Source organism: Nannobrachium achirus, assembly GCF_963921795.1.
Source record: "Nannobrachium achirus genome assembly, chromosome: 10".
In the NCBI taxonomy this organism is placed as follows: Eukaryota; Metazoa; Chordata; class Actinopteri; order Myctophiformes; family Myctophidae; genus Nannobrachium; species Nannobrachium achirus.
The window spans coordinates 42,511,480-42,533,086 of record NC_137819.1 but is presented as its reverse complement, the minus strand read 5'-3'; the positions used below and the strand labels follow the sequence as shown (position 1 = coordinate 42,533,086).

General features: G+C 41.9%; 2 protein-coding genes and 1 pseudogene across 5 annotated transcripts in view; all 3 read right to left on the bottom strand.

The window, feature by feature from the left end:
* yrk (Yes-related kinase) overlaps window positions 1–10,006 on the bottom strand; it is a 57,579-nt gene extending 47,573 nt beyond the window's left edge. For all 3 annotated transcript variants that reach the window (XM_080735755.1, XM_080735758.1, XM_080735756.1), the window contains exon 1: window positions 9,877–10,006. The gene's annotated coding sequence lies outside the window, so the exon portion shown is untranslated. The remainder of the gene's footprint in view (window positions 1–9,876) is intronic.
* A 5,980-nt stretch (window positions 10,007–15,986) lies between these two features.
* The window catches only part of sesn2 (sestrin 2), a 25,233-nt gene continuing 19,612 nt past the window's right edge, over window positions 15,987–21,607 (bottom strand). The window contains exons 8-11 of the mRNA XM_080735769.1: window positions 21,524–21,607; window positions 19,810–19,916; window positions 19,363–19,507; window positions 15,987–17,368 (exon numbers count right to left, since the gene is read on the bottom strand). Coding sequence (XP_080591895.1) covers window positions 17,282–17,368; window positions 19,363–19,507; window positions 19,810–19,916; window positions 21,524–21,607 — 423 coding nt within the window. The 3' untranslated portion in view covers window positions 15,987–17,281. The remainder of the gene's footprint in view (window positions 17,369–19,362; window positions 19,508–19,809; window positions 19,917–21,523) is intronic.
* On the bottom strand, window positions 15,990–16,373 carry LOC308293310 (ubiquitin-ribosomal protein eL40 fusion protein-like; annotated as a pseudogene). The gene has a single exon. The product of its transcript is annotated as a ubiquitin-ribosomal protein eL40 fusion protein-like (transcript).

The following is a 21,607-nucleotide window of genomic DNA, read 5'->3' as shown; positions in this document are numbered from 1 at the left end:
TCCCACTCGAGAAATGCCCAATATACCACAGGGAGTTCCACTGATCTCATTCGCCCCAGATTCGGCACAAACATGGGGATGAATTAATTCTATTATTATGCCACCAAAATGTGCCCTACCTAACACAAGCCATCAACAAGTGTGACTCCCTGCACTCATTCAAAACCGCCATAAAAGAGCACCTGTCTGCAATTTGCAACTGGACCTAGACATAGCGGGGCAGATAAATGCATTTTTGCACTATAATACTTCACAAGTGGAAAGAAACCTAAAACTTTTCACAAGTACTCCTTAGGGGTTGTTCCTATGATAAAACACGTTAGACACTGAAAAATCAAAATGGCTGCCATGTTTCCAAGATGGCTGCCTCTGAACAGTACGCCAGCCAGTTAATGTACGATTTTCATAATATTAGAGTTGTTTTGTAGGTTTTAAAACATCCTGAGTTCATTTATTACACTTTTAAAGCAGCCAGAATAACCTTTCTGACTTTTGGTTGGGGTCTTTCCTCACCTGGGATCCTCCAAACAGACCCCTGAGCCTATCTCAGTAATCGCTTTGCTCCTGCTCCAGAGCAATGTTAAATTAGATCATAACTGAAGCATTAAAGTTGTTGTAACTGGGCTCTGAAAGCAAAATGAGTAGTAGCAAATACCCAGGAGTCTTCCACAGGGGGTCCGGGACCCCTAGGGGGTCCTCAGATTTACTACAGGGGGCCTGCCGAATCTTGATGGGGAAGTTTTATTTTTTTTATTTTTACATTTGAAACAGTTTTTATTACTATTCTCAGTATTATTTATAACATTTTTGTGTTAGACAGACAGGTTCACAGGTGTTACTGCAGGGATTGCAAGAATTAAGGTATTGCAACTTCTCACTTTGGGCGTGCAGTCTAACATTTATTATCTAACCATTTATTGCACTGCACTCACACTGACAACACAACACAACACAACACACACACCTCTTTGTTATCGTCACCCCAAAACCCGCACCCTATCCTCTTACAACAAGGGTTCATATTTTAGATTGTAATTAGAGAAAAGAAAAAGTGAGTGTTCAAATGTTTTCATTTGCTTCGTTCTATTGTTTTATCGCGTTTACCGTGCTAAAATGTGGGGCATGCGTACGCATGGGGGCATGCGTACAAGTGGCTAAATATGTCTTTTTAGACACAATAAGCCAGCAGTTTCTTTATTGCTGTTTACAGTAACACTTCTAGCCCCCATAAGTCACATCCAACCATGAAAGGTTGCGTTGTATCTTGGAAATGGGCTTATTCTGTGTAAAATGACATATTTAGCCACTTGTACGCATGCCCCCAACCACTGAAATAATAATCTCTAAAACAATAGAAAAAAGTAAATGAAATCATTTTAACACTCATCTTTTATATTCTTTAATTACAATCTAAAATATGAACCCTTGATGTAAAAAACTAAAGTTGTCCTTTAAAGAGCTCACGGTCAATTGTACCCAAAGAAATTCACTACTATACATGTCCTCCCTAATAGTGTTGACAGTTTCCACTATAGCATTTGCAGGGAGGAGAGTGCAAGGCAGGTTATTGTTCGAGCAGCTGCACCGTCCCTCAAGTACTGCCTTTGCAGCAGTGAGGGCAAGAAACCTGACGGGAACATACCTTCCACTCTCTGAATTCCATCTATTTTTTTTTTCAATTGATGGAAGCTCAGGGCAATTTGTCAGGTATAACAAAGTAGGCATCATAATACGATACCTTCATCAAGGGACATGATTTTGAGGAAGTGCAAACACATGAAGAGGCTGATACCCAGATTCCTTATCAAGTCCTTGCCTCCGGTACAAAAAAAGGAAATTGATATATTCGAGTGAGTTCAAGTTATTGGATGTTTCAAATGTCAAGGGTTCCTTTGCGTACATAGTTTTTCAGGTGCTGACTGGGGAAGAACATTTGTTGGAATCACCAAAAAGACATGGGTCAATGCCTACTTGATGATGATGATGATGACCAAGCCATTAACTGCTTCAAGGACCTTGGCAAGGTCATTGGCCATTCCTCCTGAGCTTATAAATGGTGAGCTTCCATCAACATTGCAGTCGGAACATTTTGCATGCCATATTTACAGTTCAAAAGGTCCAACAACCCTGGGATTACTCAGATGGGAACTATTTCTGTCAAAGAACTTGGAGGTGAGATGCTACCTCCAACTCATGCTGCACTGCTACCACATTACCTCCGTGCCAACTCTGTCACAATGCAGGATAAATCAGACCTGACAAATTGCCCTGTGCTTCCACCAATCAAAGAAAATAGATGGAATTCAGAGAGTGGAGGGTATATTCCAGTCAGGTTTCTTGCTCTCCCTGCTCCAAAGGCAGTACTTGAGCTCATCAAATGTGTCTGCAAAGCAGGTTGTAAGGGACGGTGTAGCTGCTCAAATAACCGGCCTTTCACTCTATGCTATGGTGGAGACTGTGTCAACACTATTAGATTGGACATTGAAGATGATGATGATGAAGACGAATATATCCTGCATGTCTGAAATTACTGTATTGTAGTGACTCTCTTTGGGCGTAATTGACCATGGGCTCTATAAGAGGATAAGGTGAGGGTTTTGGGGTGACAATAACAAAGGTGTGTGTGTGTGTGTGTGTGTGTGTGTGTGTGTGTGTGTGTGTGTGTGTGTGTGTGTGTGTGTGTGTGTGTGTGTGTGTGTGTGTGTGTGTGTGTGTGTGTGTGTGTGTGGTCAGTGTGAGTGCAGTGCAATAAGTGGAAATGTTGTTCTGCGAAATGTTGCAATACCTTCATTATTGCAATCCCTGCAGTAACAGCTGTCAACCATAACTGTTTAACACAAAAACATTATAAATAATACTGAGAATACTAATAAACCATCAAAGTACAATACATAAAACCAGGATACATAAAAACATTCGAAGTTTCAAATAAAAAAATAAAAGATCTCATCGAGATTTGGCAGGCCCCCTGTAGTAGCTCTGAGGACCCCCCCCCCCCCCCCCCAGGGGTCCCGGACCCCCCGTGGAAGACCTCTGTTATTTGCTACTAGTCATTTTTGATTTCAGAGCATACTGCAGATCTAATTTAACATTGTTCTGGAGCAGGAGCAGAGCGATTACTGAAATAGACTCAGGGGTCTGTCTGGGGGGTCCCAGGTGAGGAAAGACCCCAACCAAAAGTCAGAAAGGTTATTCTGGCTGCTTTAAAAGTGTAATAAATGAACTCAGGATGTTTTAAAACCTACAAAACAACTCTAATATTATGAAAATTCGATATTAACTGGCTGGCGTACTGTAAAACATATCCGAAAAGGCGGCCATCTTTAAAACTGGCGGCCATTTTGAAAATTAAGTGTCTAATGTGATTTTTCTAAAGAATGACCCAAGAGGTACACTCTGTCAAATTTTGGTGCTTCTTTCCAGAACTGAAGTATTGTTCTCCTTAACTGCCCCGCTAACAGGTCTTCTAGCTTGGCAAAAGAAACGAGTCAACGACCCCACCATTGTTTTTTTCTGTAGATTTTTACTTTTAATATTCCTAGAACTTATAATTTCTTGTATATTATTGTATGTCTTTATGTCTTGATGAATTAAATACACAGGACCACAATGGAAACATTACCCTCAAGACTTTTTGTGTTATCCTTTTCGCATTATCAGCAACTGTACCTCTGTATTTTTATTTTTATTTAGCAAAATGTTGATAAAGCATTCAATCAATATATCAATCGCTGTTTGTCTGTCTGTCTGTCTGTCTGTCTGTCTGTCTGTCTGTCTGTCTGTCTGTCTGTCTGTCTCTCCTGGCCAGCAGGAAGCATCACAGGATACAGTGTGTGAGGTGCAGGGGAGTGATAGGACAATGGGAAGCATGCTGTCATTGAGCCCTTGTATGTCTATGCAACACACACACACACACACACACACACACACACACACACACACACACACACACACACACACACACACACACACACACACACACACACACACACACACACACACACACACATAGTATTACTATAGTCTACTTGTGAGGACATCAGCATTTTAGGGATTTCATTTGAATGCGATTTTAACTTCATTTTTGCCATTTCTTAACTCTAACCCTAAAGCCGAAAATAGTAGACGGACAAGTTCACAACACATGGATCTACAGTGTAGCACTGGCATGCAACTAAGAATAACTCAGGTCTAATGTCACCTAATGTGTAAATAAATACCAGTCTGAATCTTGTCCTAATTGCCAAACTTCCAAACTCAGGAAATAGTTTTTTTTAGAGAGAGAGAGAGAGAGAGAGAGAGAGAGAGAGAGAGAGAGAGAGAGAGAGAGAGAGAGAGAGAACAAGAGAGGTAATGGGAGAGAGGCAGAGAGGAGAGACGGATGGGGGGGGGGGCAATGGAAAAGTCAGGTGTCTCGGGCAGAGGGACATCCTGTTTCCCTGTGACATCATCAGTCACATCCTTCTCCAGATAGCAGAGATGGGAGAAATACCAGCGGTGTAAAGCAGGGGTTTTCAAACTTTTTGACTCAGGGCACCCCTGTAAATAACTTTTTCATTCACGGCACCCCTGAATTACACTGTATTTTTAGAATCTTACATCCTATTGGAGAAATATCCGTTTCCATCAGAACTGACTGAAAATAACGTTATACTTGACGTTTAACTTGGCGTTTAACCACTTGAACCCCAGCATACCTATTCTGGGGGTAAGGTAATCAATTCATCGCCTCCAACTCATTCAGAACGCAGCTGCAAGACTTTTAACTGGCACCAGAAAATTTGACCACATCACACCTATTTTAGCCTCCCTGCACTGGTTACCTATCTCATTTAGAATAGACTTTAAAATCTCACTTATCACGTACAAGGCCCTGTCCGGCCTCGCACCCTCTTACATATCTGATCTACTCGTCCCCTATGAACCGTCTCGTGCTCTTAGATCCTCAGGCAAAGGACTGCTGATCATTCCTACCTGTAATTACATTACAAGAGGTGAACGGGCCTTTTCTTTCAGAGCCCCAACGCTTTGGAATGCCCTACCGGAACATATAAGACTTGCTGATTCTTTGCCCCGCTTTAAAACACTGCTAAAAACCCACCTCTATAGAGCTGCCTTCAACCCCTAGCACATGTGATTTCACCGTTGTTTTTATTGTTCCTTGTATGCTTTTTATATCTTCTTATTTTTGCTTTTCCTATTTCTGATATGATGTTACTGTAACGATATTGTTGATTTGTTTTGTTTTCTTTGCTGCACCTTCGTTTTTACTGTCAAGCACTTTGTGACTCCGTCTTAAAAAGCGCTATACAAATAAAGTTTATTATTATTATTATTATTATTATTATTATTATAAGGTTAAAAGAAATAGCCGATCTACAAGCTCACAACGAGAGTTTTCGTAGACGGAAAATGAACACATCAGGTACAGTGCAAATCAGGTCCGTTTTACTAGTGAAGTGATATTGATGAATTCCAAATATTATCAAATTATCTCGCGGCACCCCTAGACTGTCATCACAGCACCCCAGGGTGCCCCGTCACCCACTTTGAAAACCCCTGGTGTAAAGTAACCAAGTACATCATTATACACTTATAAAAAGGGGAGGCATAAGCTGCGTGCTCCTACTCGGGTGTAATCAAGTACATATCAAGTAGAATATTTACGTATTTTTACTTTACTGGAGTATTTCCAATTTCCTGTACTTTTACTTCTACTCCACTACATCTCAGAGGCAAATATTGTACTTTTGGTACATTTTGATAAAAATATTTGTGTACTTTTATTAAGTAAAAATGTTTTCTGTAAATTAACGCCATACTTGATACTACTACAGTGTCATTGGTCATTGTCATTGTCAGTGGTCTAAAACAGTGGTTTTCAACCCTTTTCATATCAAGGTCCATTATTCATGGACTCGTAAGGGTCCATTTGGTTTAATTTTACGCTCTCAAGAGTTAAAGATTTCTAAGGTTCCATTTGGTTACCAACTCTCCCTCATTTAGCTGGGGACCACCTGGAACCCCCTCAAGGTCCCCGGACCACTGGTTGAGAATCACTCATCTAAAATAACAGTGTCAGACGGTTTGATGGTCCTGTGCTCTGATTCTGGAGGGCGGGCCCACCTCTTGCGTACCAATGTTCCAACACCACCAGAATGTGGGACGACACCCCCCCACCCCCTCCCCCCACTCCCACCCCAAAGTAACCCCGCCCCTTTCCTTCCTGCATAGCCCAGAGGCTAAAGACAGGAAGTGACCTCGTAAAGTAAAAAAGGAAGTGATGAAGCCCGGCCTTGGATTGGGCCAATCGCCGTTCGTCCACCCCCCCTCCCCCCCTGTCTCTCAGAATTCCACGACAACTCTTTCCTTTCTTCTCACATACTGTACATACATACACACATTAGCCTGTATGCCATCGATCTCTGGTAAAAAAAATAGTTGTTTGGGATTGGATGTACTTCATGTCATAGCCTGCTGCGAGGTGGTATACGCACAGCAATGGTGTGGAAAAAGTAGTCAAATGTTTCACTTCAGAAAAAGTATCAATATTGCAATGTAGAAGTACTTTTTACAAGTCAAAGTCCGGTTCTAAAAATTCCCAAAGAGAAAGTTCTTATTCTGAAAAAAAAAAAAAAAAAAAGTGGATTCATACTCCACTTTTAGAGCCTAATTTATTTCGGTTCGGCTCTTGCTGGAGATACGATATGGCGTCATTTAGAGGATCGGGGGGACGGGTAACGTCATTACCTGTAATTCGGCTCCGAATGACGCCATATCATAGCTTAGACAGAGCGGAGTGGAGTATGAATCGACCCTTACTCCTATCGCACTGTGGTGCGAAACTAAACCTCCACATGACACACGCAGACTTGTTGAGAAAACATTTCTCTAAGAAAGGCCTGCCTTTTCCCTTGCCGTGGCTTCCTTCCTGTTGGGACTTTGCTATTATAATGCTCCAATTTGACAATGGAATAATGTTGTCAGGCAGAAACCTCCTATCTCCATATCGTCATTGTCGGGTGGAAACCTCATATCTCCAAGTTTCAAATTTGTTGAAGTTTCAAGTTTTGCAAAGTAAAGCCCTGCTTCATCGTACAAGGCCGTCGCACAAAAGTGCGACGGCCAGCAGATCTACAAGCACACAGCGCCTCGCAGCGCGAGGCGTTGTGTGCTTGTAGATCGGCTGTTTTCACTAGTTTAAATCATTTTTAAAATGAAAAATGCAAAACGAATGGTTTTGGACATACAAGGTTTTCACCCGACAGCGACGATATGCTACGTTTTTGTGACGCCCTGCTACTTGATCGTACTATACAACGTCACACACACATTTACACAAAAGCATCGAAAGTAGATCATCAAGCTTGAAACGCGGCGTAAAACCGAAGCAACGCATTTCGAGCTTGTAGATCTGCTGGTTTTGATGCTTTTATTTGAGCGGTGGTCACACCGTCTCCTATGCGTGACTGTGTGTGTATGTTAGTTTGTAACTTTGTAGTATAAGCTGCAATACCGCTGGGTGACCAGTGGCAGGCCTGGGTGACCAGGCCAGTCACACACACACACACACACACGCACACACACACACACACACACACACACACACACACACACACACACACACACACACACACACACACACACACACACACACACACACACACACAGGCGTTCTTTGGATCTGTTTGTACACACTCAGAGGTCTCTTGTACGTATAAGGGTCCATTTGGTTCCTATCAATCATTTAGCTGGGGACACCCTGGAACCCCCTCCTCAAGGACACCTGGGGGTCCCTGGATCCCAGTTTGAGAACCACTGAACCAGTGCCCCCCCAACAAAGCCAACCAGACAGCATCACCACCACAAACACAGATCTGAGTTTAGTTTATACTAGTAAGTATAAAGGGCGACATCATGCGACCTCGTCCTAAAGGGCCAGTGATGTATATCAGACCAGTTACCCATATATGGAGATCCATGTACAGTATATGGTACATCCCTTTTATGCCCATACATGGAGATCCCTGTCTGAAACAGCCGCACAGATATGGGCTGTCTTCCTCCACATACAGTATGGGCATTCCCATATGAAGTCCTGTTAGATATGGGCTTAATATTGATGACATCAGGGATCTTCATATATGGGCATAAAAAATTATGTCAGAGCGGCAAACCCATTGACTGTAAAAATGTGCACACGTCCATGTACACGCGGACAAGCTGTGACATTTCTCATGGTAAACTGCGACCTTCTGTCGCAATCAACACAGAGCAATCAATTTACTGTTTCAAACACTCGACCCAGCAGTAAGCATGCTATTATTTAGGTCTTTGGCCCCAGAAGAAATTATTCTCAGATTCTTATTGAAGGGGCAGCCCCTAAGATGCAGCATCTCATTTTCGAGGGGGGTCCCATGAAAACATAAACAACAGACATAGATACACAATACACAGATAGCTTGCTCACCCTCTCCCACACCCACCGTATAACATTCCAACCACTGCATCAGCTGTTAAACAGAAGAAAGATAATACTACAGTACAAATACAGTAAGTACATAAGTGTATTTGTAATGATTATGATTATGTGTATGGTTATAGACTCTGACTTTATCTGAGCAGCACAAGCACAGAAAAGGATGTTGTACTGTATATCTATTTATTGCGCTCTAACATTCTATTTATTGTCTAAAATGTAAAGAGTGGAAGTATTACTTTGTTCTAAAACGTGACTCACTTAAACTCTCACACGCAACAAACAAAACTTCCCTTTATTTGACACAGAGAGAGTAACTACAGTCCAAAGTTGCCCAACAGTCATTTCATTTGCGGTCAAATGTAACACAACTTCCAATATTGCATATAACCGGACTGCGACCCCTGATTAGGAGCCACTTAAACCCTATATATATAGGCTATATATATATATCGCTGAAAACTCTTATCTCCATATTCTAACTTGTTATGAGCTTGTAGATCTGCTACTTTTGCTGTTTTGGAATTTGAATCCTGAAAAGTTAACAGTTTTGGACAAATGAGGTTTCAACCCAACAGAGACAATATTATATTCTCAGTTGACATCCAGGCAGGGGTGTCCCCCAGGGCTTTATACTAGGTCCGCTAGCATTTCCCTTTACACTACAGACAATCTACAAGCTCAACAACGCCTCACGCTATGATGCAATGTGAGCTTTGTAGATCTGCTATTTCACACCAAAATGTTCCCCCCAGATTAGGAATCATACTGGGGGTTAAAGATGGTGGGTGGATGGGTGGGGTGGGTTGAATGGGTGACATTTTAGTTCAGAAATCACCTTTCGCACAAAAGGAAACTTGCCAGATCTACACTGTTACACAGCATAATTAGGTTAAGTAGGTCTACAGTTAAAAACATGTACATTTTTACAATACCCCATTCATCCAACACTGATAGATGGCTACTTCCCTATATACACCCGTTGACTGACTGACACTAAAGAACAATAAGACAATTAACAAAACCAACCTACAGAGTAACTATCATGGACTCAAAATATAAATTGACCTCAATATATTTGTATATAACTTCCAACATCAGACAAGTTATAATCTTTCAATACAACTGCAACAAACAATAGCAAAAAACAAAGGTTAAAATAAGTTTGGGTTTAGGAGGAAGCTTAGCTGGACATCTCTTTAGTTTTAACAGAGAGTGAATTGATATTTAAGAACCATTTGGACCCAGTTGAGTTACAGGTCTGTCTGTGTAACGGGTTATCTCTCACGGTTATTATGGGGGTCCTAGAAAAAGTTTGAGAACCGCTGTCTTAAATCATTAGGAAGAAGCGGAGTTATAGCGGACATAATTGATCTTATTGTATTAAAGATTCTTACCAGAGTGAATCAGGTGTAGAGACAGAGAGGGTCTCCTCCGGGTCGCTCTCAGCGGGCTGGAGGTGTGTGATCTACGGCAGAGGGGCCGGGACGGTGTCCGCTGGACGGATGGTGGCTCTGGACGGACGGAGACACAGACAGACAAACACACACAGCCGGGCGCTACAGTGCGCGCAGGTCAGCGTGAACGCGCGCTCAGGCGCTCTGCCCGGAAGGGTTGGAAATGACTAGCCATGAAACATGACGGTCGTATGACACGACCGTCATGGATCCACCTCGCCTGGTATTGAGCAATCTTAACCAATTTGAACGTTTGTCTACACAAACGTTAACATTTTACAAATAAAGTGCTTACTGAAGGCTCACGGATGTCACAATATGGTACGCTCAAGCAGAATTGCCCGTATTTTCCGTATTGTTTAATAAGACGCATTTTAATCCGATTCAATGGTCGCGATTTTCCATGACATTTTGAATGTATCCGCGTGCAGTACACCTTCCAACCGATAGGGTCACATTGAGAAAAATCCGAGAAAATGGTCGCCGATCGGATTAAAATGCTTCTTATTAAACCTTAAAGAAGATACGGGTAATTCTGCTTAAGCGTACCATATTGTGACATCCTTGACTCTTCAGGAAGCACTCTATTTTTGAAATGTAAACGTTTGTGTAAACCTACGTTGCAAATTTGCCTAAATTACTCAACACCAAGTTAAACCTATTCCATGACATGGTCATGTTTTTGGGCTACGAAATTACATCATGTGTCCACGCGCATTGACTGACTGTGGGTAGCTCTCTCACTGTCCCTGACGCGTGATTATGGATCCCACTGGGAAAGATGGATAACCACGCCCCGGACTCATTTTGAAGCTTGTGATTGGCTGAACCGGACGTAGGGAGCGCTCCGTTGTAGTCTCTTGGACCGCGCGAGGTGCACCAAACCCCAATTATCATTGCGTTTATCGTGCGCTTTGCATTCACCACGGCTTCGTAACTCGCGCGGCGCTCCGCCGGCCGCGCGGCCCTTCGCGCCGCTTGCAGTGTCGTGGACAATAACTGTGAAAACGAGCGCTCTATGCCGTTTCCATCCATCTTTCCCAGTGGGATCCATAATCACGCGTCACTGACTGTTATTATAGCCTACTTGTAAGGCACATTAAGCATTGCTGCCTGGAACAATGTGTCTTAAAGTAGCCTACTCAAATGTTTTACCTAAGTAAAAGTATCAATACTGCAAAGTAGAAACACTATTTAAAGTACTCATTATGCAGAATGACCCACTTCAAAAGTTTTCAAATGTTTAAATCTCTTTGAAAATAGCAGATCTACAAGCTCATAATGCCTTGCATAATGCAACTTGCATTGTGAGCTTGTAGATCTGCTATTTTCAAATGCACAGACAGACCGAAGTGGTTAATGTATGTTTTGTAAAATCTACAAAGTAACTATAGCTACTACTAAAGTGTTCAAATAAATGTAGTGGAGTAAAAAATAAAATATTTTAATCCGAGACTTAATTTTTAAATGACCATAAACTATAAAAACCTCATGATAAAACACATGTGTTATGTTTTGTTATTGGAGGTAGTAGATTAGGTGAATAAAGTAAACCGTTTATTCTGGAAATGGGAAAAAAAAGCTTTTAGCAGACCTTACCTTATATTAGGCCTACTGTACTCTGCAAACAGTGAATAAAAGTATCGAGCATTCAAACCTACACTCCACTTTGTGACTGTCATTCATTGCAGCCTACACATGAAACATAATTCAAAGTAGGCTAGCAGGCCTATTCATAGTGAAACTATTCTGACTATTTGGCTGGTAAACTAGACAAGTGCTGCAAGCTACAAGGCTGGTGAATGTCGCTGGGGTTTCCTGCTTTGGTGTAGACTATAACACCTCTCCACCCACGGGATTAACGAATAGCTATAAAACAAATAAAATCTTGGTGAGAGAATAAGTGCACAAAACGTGAGAAAGCTATCCCCGACACCACATCATAGTCTAGTAGCCAGAAAGTGAACCCGGACATTTTGAGTACCCTAAAGTTTTATGTTAGAATGTTAAGTATTGGTCCCCAGCAGTTAACAAGAATTGACACAGTCAATATATAAGCTGGTCAGATGAAAAAAAAAATGTTTTTTGAAAAAAAAAAAAAAAAAAAATGTTTTTTGAAAAAAAAAGGTTTTGGAAAAAAATGTTTTTTGGAAAAAAAAAGTTTTGAAAAAACTCGGGCGTGCTCAAACAACAGTAATAACTGCGTATTACCTTACTGTACTTTACTGTACTGTATACTGTACCTCACTGTACTGTACTGTACATATTCTGTGTTCTATATCTATGAAGTCTGTGTTCTAGATCTATGAATTTTGTCACTCCCCCCCCCCCCCCCCCCCCCCGTGTATGTGTGTGTGTGTGTGTGTGTGTGTGTGTGTGTGTGTGTGTGTGTGTGTGTGTGTGTGTGTGTGTGTGTGTGTGTGACTTTTACTTATAACTGAGTACATCTACAGTGCAGTATTGATACTTTTAAGATACTTTTAAAAAAACAAGTGTAAAACATTTGAGTACTTTTTCCAACAGCTACTTTCCCCCATAGCCTGGAGGACTCCTGCTAAGTTTACAGTTGCCATATAGCCTATTACTCTATAAATCTATCTGTGATGTCTGATTTTACTAAAACTAGCATGCTTATTAGGCAGTAGTGGGAAAAGTACTCGCATTCTTTACTTAAGTATCATACAAGTGGAAGACTTGTATTCAAAATTTACTTGAGTACAAGTATAAAAAGTATTTGTATTGAAATGTACCAAAAGCAGAAAGTACGCATTATGCAGAACTTAATGTAACCAAGGTGTTCAAATAAGTGTATTGATTGTAGGCATTTTCCAAAATCTTGTGGTATTTCACTGCTACATATCGTTCTAAATATATGCTTTCTTGTCATTTAGTACAATGAATGTGTTACCGTGTCTCTAGAAATGTGCTCATTATTTGTGAAGATACTAACTGTAATTCTCAAAGACTCGCATTGGTTCATTCAGCACATCGTTTTTGCTGTTTCATTTGATATTAAAATGCAACTCGAATTAATCTACTGTGTGGACACTGATCAGATGACAGGAAGAAGCAGCTCATCAATGAATGTACTTTGTGTTGCTTTTGTAAATTGTGTAGGGTACGATATTTTCATGACTTCACACCAAAGCCCATATCATGGTCATAGAGTTAAATCATTGACAACTTGCATACTCGTTCAGTTCATATGTTAATGCAGATGGTATGCAGATGGTGTGACACATCACCTACTACAGCCTACAACGATGCCCAGGGCAACACTGCATATTGTCTATAAATGGCTCACAGTTTAAATAACGTACGGTTTATTTGGACAATCATCTGTAACAGATGAAGTATAATTAAATACGACGTGATTAACGTTTGTTTGACATCCTCATCACAATTACATTGGATGCATCGCGTTGATTAAAGTGAATGGCTGCTATAGTTTTGCTAGTTTTCATCACCTAATCACCTTCCTTTCATAACCTAATCTCTACGTTTAGAATTGAAAGAAGAAAAATAATGTTAATGTTAGTATGAAGCTAATTATAAAGCTTAAATGGATGATGTCAACAATGACTTGTGAAAATCAAAGAATGATAGCCGATCTACAAGCAATCATACAAACATTTTGTACTTTGATGCCAATACTTTTGTACTTTTACTCAAGTATAGACCTCTCTTTTCTTCTGTTTCATTTATCACAAGCAGGCTGGCCACAGGCACCGCCTCAGTGTGAAGGAATGGTGCTCCCTGCTGGACAAAATATGTCATTACAGCAGTACAGATCTGGAGGGCCTGGCCAATGGATCATGAGCTCGGTGACCATGTGACATGGACAGCCAATCGGCAAATAGGTCCCCTAGGTCCCCTGAATGTCTCAGGACAATGTAATCTGTTTAAAGAGCTGGTCCTGCTGACCAGCTAAAAACTACCGGATGCTAACTTGCATATGTTGGGCAATTTTCATAATTAGCATAACTAGCTTTAATTAGCATAATCACCTAAATGAAAAATATGTAAAAAACTGATTGGCCGATTTGAACAATATTGGAGTGGTTTTGGGGGTTATTGAGGATGCTGAATCAATTTCTGACATTTTCTAAATTCAAAATGGCCGTTTTAAACCAGAAATGGCCATATACCAACTTAAATTGGGATGATTTTGATAATGTTTTGTTGATTTTCCAGTGACTATTTTTGATAGGATATTGTGGCAGTCATTGTTCTAATAATTTGTGTGGATTGTCTATATTTTGCTTTTGAAATGCAGATAATCTATAAGCATATAAATAACCACATTTATAATTTAATTCATAATCAAAATCAACAAAAAAGTACTTGGAAGATGTGTTGAGGAGCCTCGTCTAATCTAATGCCAATGATTAGGTCTTTGTCGCCATCTGGTGGACACTATGTCAATGATCATCTCAAAAGTTTAAATTTAAGGGGCCCCGTTTTAATATTCTTTGCCCAGTGGTTCTCAAATATGGGGTCCGGGGACCACCATATTTGTTAATACAGCATCACAATTTTAACCACTTCGTCCATATTTTATACGTTGCCTATTACAAAATAGCAGGAATACAAGCTTGTAGATCTCCCTTTTTTTTTTCTTTTAACGATTAAAACAGTTTGAATAATTTTTAAATTTCTAACACAAACCCTAACCCTAACACAAATCCCCCAGGGTTCCCTGGCACAACACATTTTCAGATGGGGGCCCAAATATATCGATTTAGAGGTAATTTGAAATGAAAAAGTGCATCAGGTCACTGACCCCATAACCAGGGGTCATCAATGTTTAGATTTTCTGTTTTACACACCATTATAATGTTCTTATTTTTATCACAATACCCACTATGTATAAAAAAAAAAAATTAGACAAAAATCCACAACAATCCAACATGGCAATGACCCCTGCCCATAACTGAGAGTATCATCTCTACCATCTCTCTCTATATACTGTATATAATTTCAACATTTTTGAGCTGGGGATATTTTTAGAGCTATTTGAAATGAAAATATAAAATGTAAGTACCTGTAGTTAGTTATTCAAGGAGCATTCTAATTGGATCAAAATGCAAGGGGAACATGCTACATGCCATGTACAGATCCATCTAAAAAGAAAAAACACTGGACTTCAAGCAACAGACTTCAGAAGGTTGTCATTTCTGTATTATAAATACTTGTTTTGAGTGGTCTCGTGTAATATTGTAATATTGAGGATTCATGAGCCGTATGACAAAATACAGCATGCGCAAAATCTTTGACACTCAACACATGCAGTCCAACATACAGTTTCAAACAAACACATGAGCTTGATTTTGATAACAAAATAGTTTTTTTTATTGCATACAAAAATACCAGTTAAATTTTGCTTTGCAGCCACTTCCTCATCTCACACCCCGTTGGGGAGGGAGTCTGCGATGAGGAGTTTCAGCCTCTTAGCTACAGATAAATGAGAGAACGGAGGCCAACGCTAGGCATTGTGAACAGAAATGATATGATCCAGAAGAGTCCAATTCAACCAGGACAACAACAACAAAATACTGAGGAAAAACACCTTGGGGATGAACACCACAGATAATCGTCTCTGTCGGTTGGTGTCTTGGAGACTGTCCAAAAGAAATGTCCAAAACAGTTTTTTCAGGATTCAAATTCAAAAGTAGCAGCTTGTGGATCTGCTACTTTTGCCACTTTAGCGTGAGAGCGTAGTATGATCAAGGCAGGCATTCATTTGCAGAAAAAAAAAACACAAAAAGTTAGAATATGGAGATAAGAGGTTTCTGCCAGACAGCAACGTAATGTTAGGCCGGGGGCAGTCATTTGGTATTGCCACACCTCTTAGCCTTCCTATTGTACCTAAAAGTCACTTGTACTGTATATCGTCGCTGTCGGGCAGAAATCTCTCATCTCCATATATTAACTTTTTGTATTTTTTCCGTAAATTAACACTACTTGATCCTATAGCATTAGCGTCACACAAAAAAGCATCATAAGTAGCAGATCCACAAAAAGAAGATCGTGCCAACAGCCATGCAGGTCGTCTACTTCAGCTTCTTCTTGAGGCGCATGTTGTTGGTGTGTCCACTGTCCACACTTCTTCTTGCGACAGTTGACCGCACAAGGGTGGAGAACTTGCGGCAGATCATGTCACAGTTGTACTTCTGGGCCAGCATTCTCAGAGATGGCTCGATGATGCCACCACGCAGACGCAGCACGAGGTGCAACGTGGACTCTTTCTGAATGTTGTAGTCTGAAAGGGTGCGTCCAAAGTCCTCCAGCTGTTTGCCGGGAAAGATCAGACGCTGCTGATCAGGAGGAATACCTTCCTTATCCTGGATCACAGCTTTGACATTTTAAAAGCTATCACTGGATTCCACCTCGAGGGTGATGGTCTTCCCTGACAAGGTTTTCACGAAGATCTGCATCTTGACAGGCCGGCCGACAGCCGAGCCTCCAAGGAAAAAGGGGATTTGCTACTTTTAATGCTTTTTGATTTTGCTTCCACCCGACAGAGACGATATTTTCTCCACCTCCGACAGAATGATCAGATTTTTTTAGATCAGCGCTGGCTGACTAAATCTCAATCTCCCCATCCTCTACTCAACATATGATATGTAACACAAATATTATAGCTGGTGGTGCCTTTGGGAACATGTCATCATAGGTGAACATTTACAAACATCTTCCATTTTTCTCTTAATTCCCTCCCAAAAATAGCAAAATTAGGCTATCAAGCGCGTAGATCGCCTTGCTTTCGCTATTTTTGAAATTATTTCCAAAAAAGTGCTTGCTTGTTTTTCTGAAATGACGACCTCCGTGCCAAGCTAACCTCCATCCACCTCCATACAGTACAGCACCTGACCTGGTGCTCTGGATATGTGTCTGCCTGCGTTTGGGGCAGTTTCTTTTTGCCAAGGGTTCGTATTAACAAAACCCTGAAGCTCGAGAGGAGAGCCAGGACCAAGTGGGGAGAGGAGAGGTCGTCTAAACCTTTGACTATGCTCAGTGCAAAACAGTAACGAGAAAGGGGGTAGGCTTTTTTTTTCTTTCTTTCCTTCTCTTTTAAATACCCCTCCCAACCCAAATAAAATACAAAATAAAAATCACACATATACAACATTGATTATCCTTTGACTTCTCAGGACATTCAGAACAGAAACATTCACTATAGTGTGTGTGCGCGCGTACCGTGTGTGTGTGTGTGTGTGTGTGTGTGTGTATGTAGTGTCATGCCTTACGCTCTGGTGCAAAAAAGCTGGCTCAGGAACAGCATTTAAATATGTAGTGTGCGTGTGCGTGTGTGTGTGTGTGTGTGTGTGTGTGTGTGTGTGTGTCATCTCATGTAATGTGTGATGGCTCTCAGGGTGTACAGGAGGGCTGCCTGCAGCCGGGCTTCCAGGACGATGATGTTGGCGTGGATCTGTGGAGAGGAGAGGACACAGCAGGTCAGTATGTATGGTGGAGAGGAGAGGAGAGGACACAACTGGTCAGTATGTATGGTACGGTGGGGTTGGGTCACCCCATTCGAATGATATCAACGCACTGAATGGGAATTTGTCAGGTCTTTTCAGAACTTTGAATGGTGCAGTAGCTGAGATATGGAGCTACAGGGTAGGTTAATCACACCATTGATTGAGAGACAAAATACCTACCGACGGGGCTCAGTAGCTCTGCTGTATAAAGTATATTTATTGACCATGACGAAGGCACGCCGTCTCAAGCGGCCTTGATCCACGGGAGTCGCCGTGTCTACCGTTGCGAAGGTCGCATGAGCCGACTCAGCGCCGTTAGAAGTTGTAAACCAGGGGGACAGAATCGTGAATCTTAATTTCCCCAACTTTTGTCAACCCACTGAATGATGACAAAAACCTACTGCCATCAACACATTATATTGGTGACAATGACCTACTGGTAGCTCAACCAAGTGGCTGCCAGTTGGTGTAAATCCAGACAATTTTTACTTTAGGCAGGCATAGTGTACCACAACCTCATATTATGAGGGAATTCTTTTGGTGACCCCATCGCCGCCCGATGATTCTCGCAGTTAAACTGCCCTGACAACACTCAACTCTATATCGCTGTTTGTCCTGATGACACAAGCCCTATTGATTTGCCCGCCATAAAAGTGTGTTTTAGACATGAGAATTTCCTTCAACTGAACCAGAACAAAACAGAGGTACTCTTCATTGGAAGCAGCAGAGGCAGAGAGAGAGAGAGAAATAATTGACCTCTAAAACTGAAGTCACTGACACTCAGTAAAGCACCAGGCGATGATGCCCAGCACATCAGGAATACAGACCAAAAACCACTTAAAACATATTGCCACAGAGTGCATCCGTCTCTCTTTCAGGTCAGCACAGCAGAGAGAGAGTGCATAGCGTAGTGAATACCGGTACTCTCCTTTCTGGTCAACTGAAAATAATCCATAAATCAACAACAACTTGAGCTTGCCGTGTGTGCAGTAGTGCTTTGGGGGCCGGACGGGACCGGACGCCGTGTGGCCGGAAATATTTCCCCACATGCACGCGCACGGACGGCACCGAACGGTGCACGACCGTGTAAACGCGTGCATACCCCCCCGCGAGAGCCGCGACAACCCCCCACCCCGCGAATCCGCGATAACTACAAGCAATACTTTAATCAGTGGCTACTCTATGCATAACAGGTTTCTAGTGGTGAATGTGTGAGCGTCCTCAAGCCTCTATTCATATGGATATATAGCCTACTTAGGTTTCCAGCTGTGACTGCATGTGCATGTGTCGATGTGTGTGTGTCCTCATCCTTTACTGTGGTATTTAGTGTTTGAGATTCGTTCAAGGCAAACTTATATCCTACTGCAGCGCTGTATTTTCTAAATGAATTTAAAGAAAGTAGAACATAAAATCTTAAGTAACAATGCAAATGTAATTAAGACTAGAAAACTAGCCTCTAGAGGCGCACGCGCGTGCATGTGACGTCAATAAATGACCGTCCGCCCGGAAAAAAAAATCCCAAAGCACCACTGCGTGTGTGTTGACCAGGAACAGAGGAAAAGCACATCAGTTATACCGTTTTAAAACGGCTGCACTGGAAACGTGGTTTGACAAGTATGTCACAGAATAGTTATGTCCAGTACGATCGATGCCCCGATCGTTGGTAATGACGGATGTTATCGAGAAAAAAAAAAGAAAAAGCAAGTCATTTTGACCACCCGTTCTTGCCTTGGGCTATGGGGCGTTGAAACAGTATGTCTCTCTCTCACATGCAACGCGAAAAAGGAGCGGAGATAAGGGCGTTTCCGCAGGGAAGAAAATAAACGGCAAACAGATGTGGATTCTAATTTTTTTTTTTTTTCATGTGTCACATCACTACCATGCATGATTTTTAACGCAAAAAACGATGAATAATTAAAATGTCTTCTTGTGGGTATCGTACCTTCTCTGAATGTCTGAAGTGCCTCCAGAAGCCGTGGTAGACGCGTGCGGTCGTCTGCTCAGGGTGACAGGCCACGGTTTTGACAAACACCTTCAGAGAGCGCTCCAGCAGCACGTTGACCTCTCCGTAGTCATAATCGTCATATCTGAACACACACATTTAACATCTTTATTAGCATTCACATTTAACAAGACATTCTTGAACACAAACGATAGTAGATGCAACAACTTAACAAGTGGTTCAGGATACAGGAAGCATCGTCTACTCCATATGTGGCGACCACCAATTATCAGAGACACAAACAGAATTTAGTCAATGCATTATGCCATGCCTTGGGCATTCCTGCAATCTGCAGGCCTCTCACAACACATTTATGACATCTGGAGGGGTCCTTGACATGAAAACGCTTGAGAACCACTGGTGTAGATGTATATAAAGGACACTAACCGGATCCCATAGAGGCAGTGGATGTAGTTCCACAGAGCTTTCCTCAGAGTGTGGGTGTCCACCCCTTCATGCATGGCCATCCGGTGGTACGTCATGTTAATGGCAATCTGGAGAGAGAGAGAGAAAAGAGGATTCAGCCTTCGTCGTCAGTAAGAGCAATCGTGCTATTAAAGCTCCAATCCATACGTTTAATTTCCTACCCGGGACTTTAACACCCGGGGTGTCATGCACGGACGACCCGCCTTCAGGCAGGACTACTAGGTGTGAGTAGGGAGAGACCATATCCAACCTCTGTGCAGATGTGCATAAACTGTGTTTCATGGTGGCAATATATTAACCCAGTTGACTGCATTGATTAGTAGTACTATAAGTATTACTATTTATGTTATGACGTGATAACGTTGAGAGACTTATGAAGCATTGACTGTTCTGGACAGTTTATATATATTTACTTTTTAGTGAAAGTTACAGGCATGGTGTGTGTGAGATATCAAATGTGATCTTAACAAAAATCACAGTAATCTTTAAACATATTCCATCATATTCAAGGGCTTTTGGGAGAGAAATGAGACCGACTCCAATTGAGCACTGCAAAGGGGAGGTGTGTGGGTGTGTGTGTGTGTGTGTGTGTGTGTGTGTGTGTGTGTGTGTGTGTGTGTGTGTGTGTGTGTCCAGCTGAAGCTCATTAATGTTATATACATACTGTACATTAACTGCTGTGCTGCCTCTGGACAAATGATTTGACCTCTTGGGATAATACAGGTATCTATCTATGTATCTAGCTTCGATTTGAACAGGAAACACTAACAGTATGAAGGTTGTCATAATGTGGTTCAGAGTTCAAATAGTCTGCCGAGCCAATCAGACGAAGTTATGGGAAACAGAACCGGAACAGGAAGCTGGTATTCTATCTTCTTGGAAACCCCGCTACTCACAGAGCCTATTGTATCAACATCCTCTACCATACAGACTGGCTAAAATAACGTTTTTTAGATAAGTTCCAGATGGCAGCTACAGCTTCAAGTGCCAGTTACATCACTCCAAACTCCCACTTGACCCTGCCGGCAATCTATCTCAATCTCAGCCGGCGGCCGGCAATGTTTATCGCAGAGTCATACGATTAGATTAGGCATGTTGTCCCATTAGCCCCGCGTCAGCGGTTATGCAGCGCTAATAACGGCTTTACTGCTATTAAGTGAAAGGTGACGAGAGAGGAGAGACCATAGCCTGGCTCCAGACCACAGACCCCGCCCACTCCACTCAGACTGAAGTCAGACCAGAGAGACCAGGCCAAAGATTGTTAATATAGGAAGATGATGGGCACCCACATCTGACTGCAAATCTCACCAACGTCCTATATGTCATTGGTGCTAGATCCCGCGAGAGTGTGTTGCTGGGCCCGAGAAAGGTTGATAATAATGTTGATATTCTGATTTGTCCTTCTAGAAAAACATTTTTTTTTTAGTATGAACATCTTGTGAATATTGTGTGGCTTGAATTGTTCAGAATTTGTGTCCACGTTCACTCTTCCATTGGAAATAATAATAGACTCCAACCTGCTACCGGTCTCCTAAAAAGGCAGCCACCTATACTACACACTGATACAAGAGGTAAACCCCAGATGGTGACTTGGTGAGTCATGCCATTTCCGTCTTGGGCCAGGCTCAGGAGGCAGGGTGTCCAAGGTCAGGGGTCAAAGGTGAAAACAACGTACCTGAAACTTCTCATCTAGCAGCTGGCCCATGTCTGGGAGGAGCCTGTTGACCAGAGAGTAGCCGTGGTCCTCCCACGAGTAGTC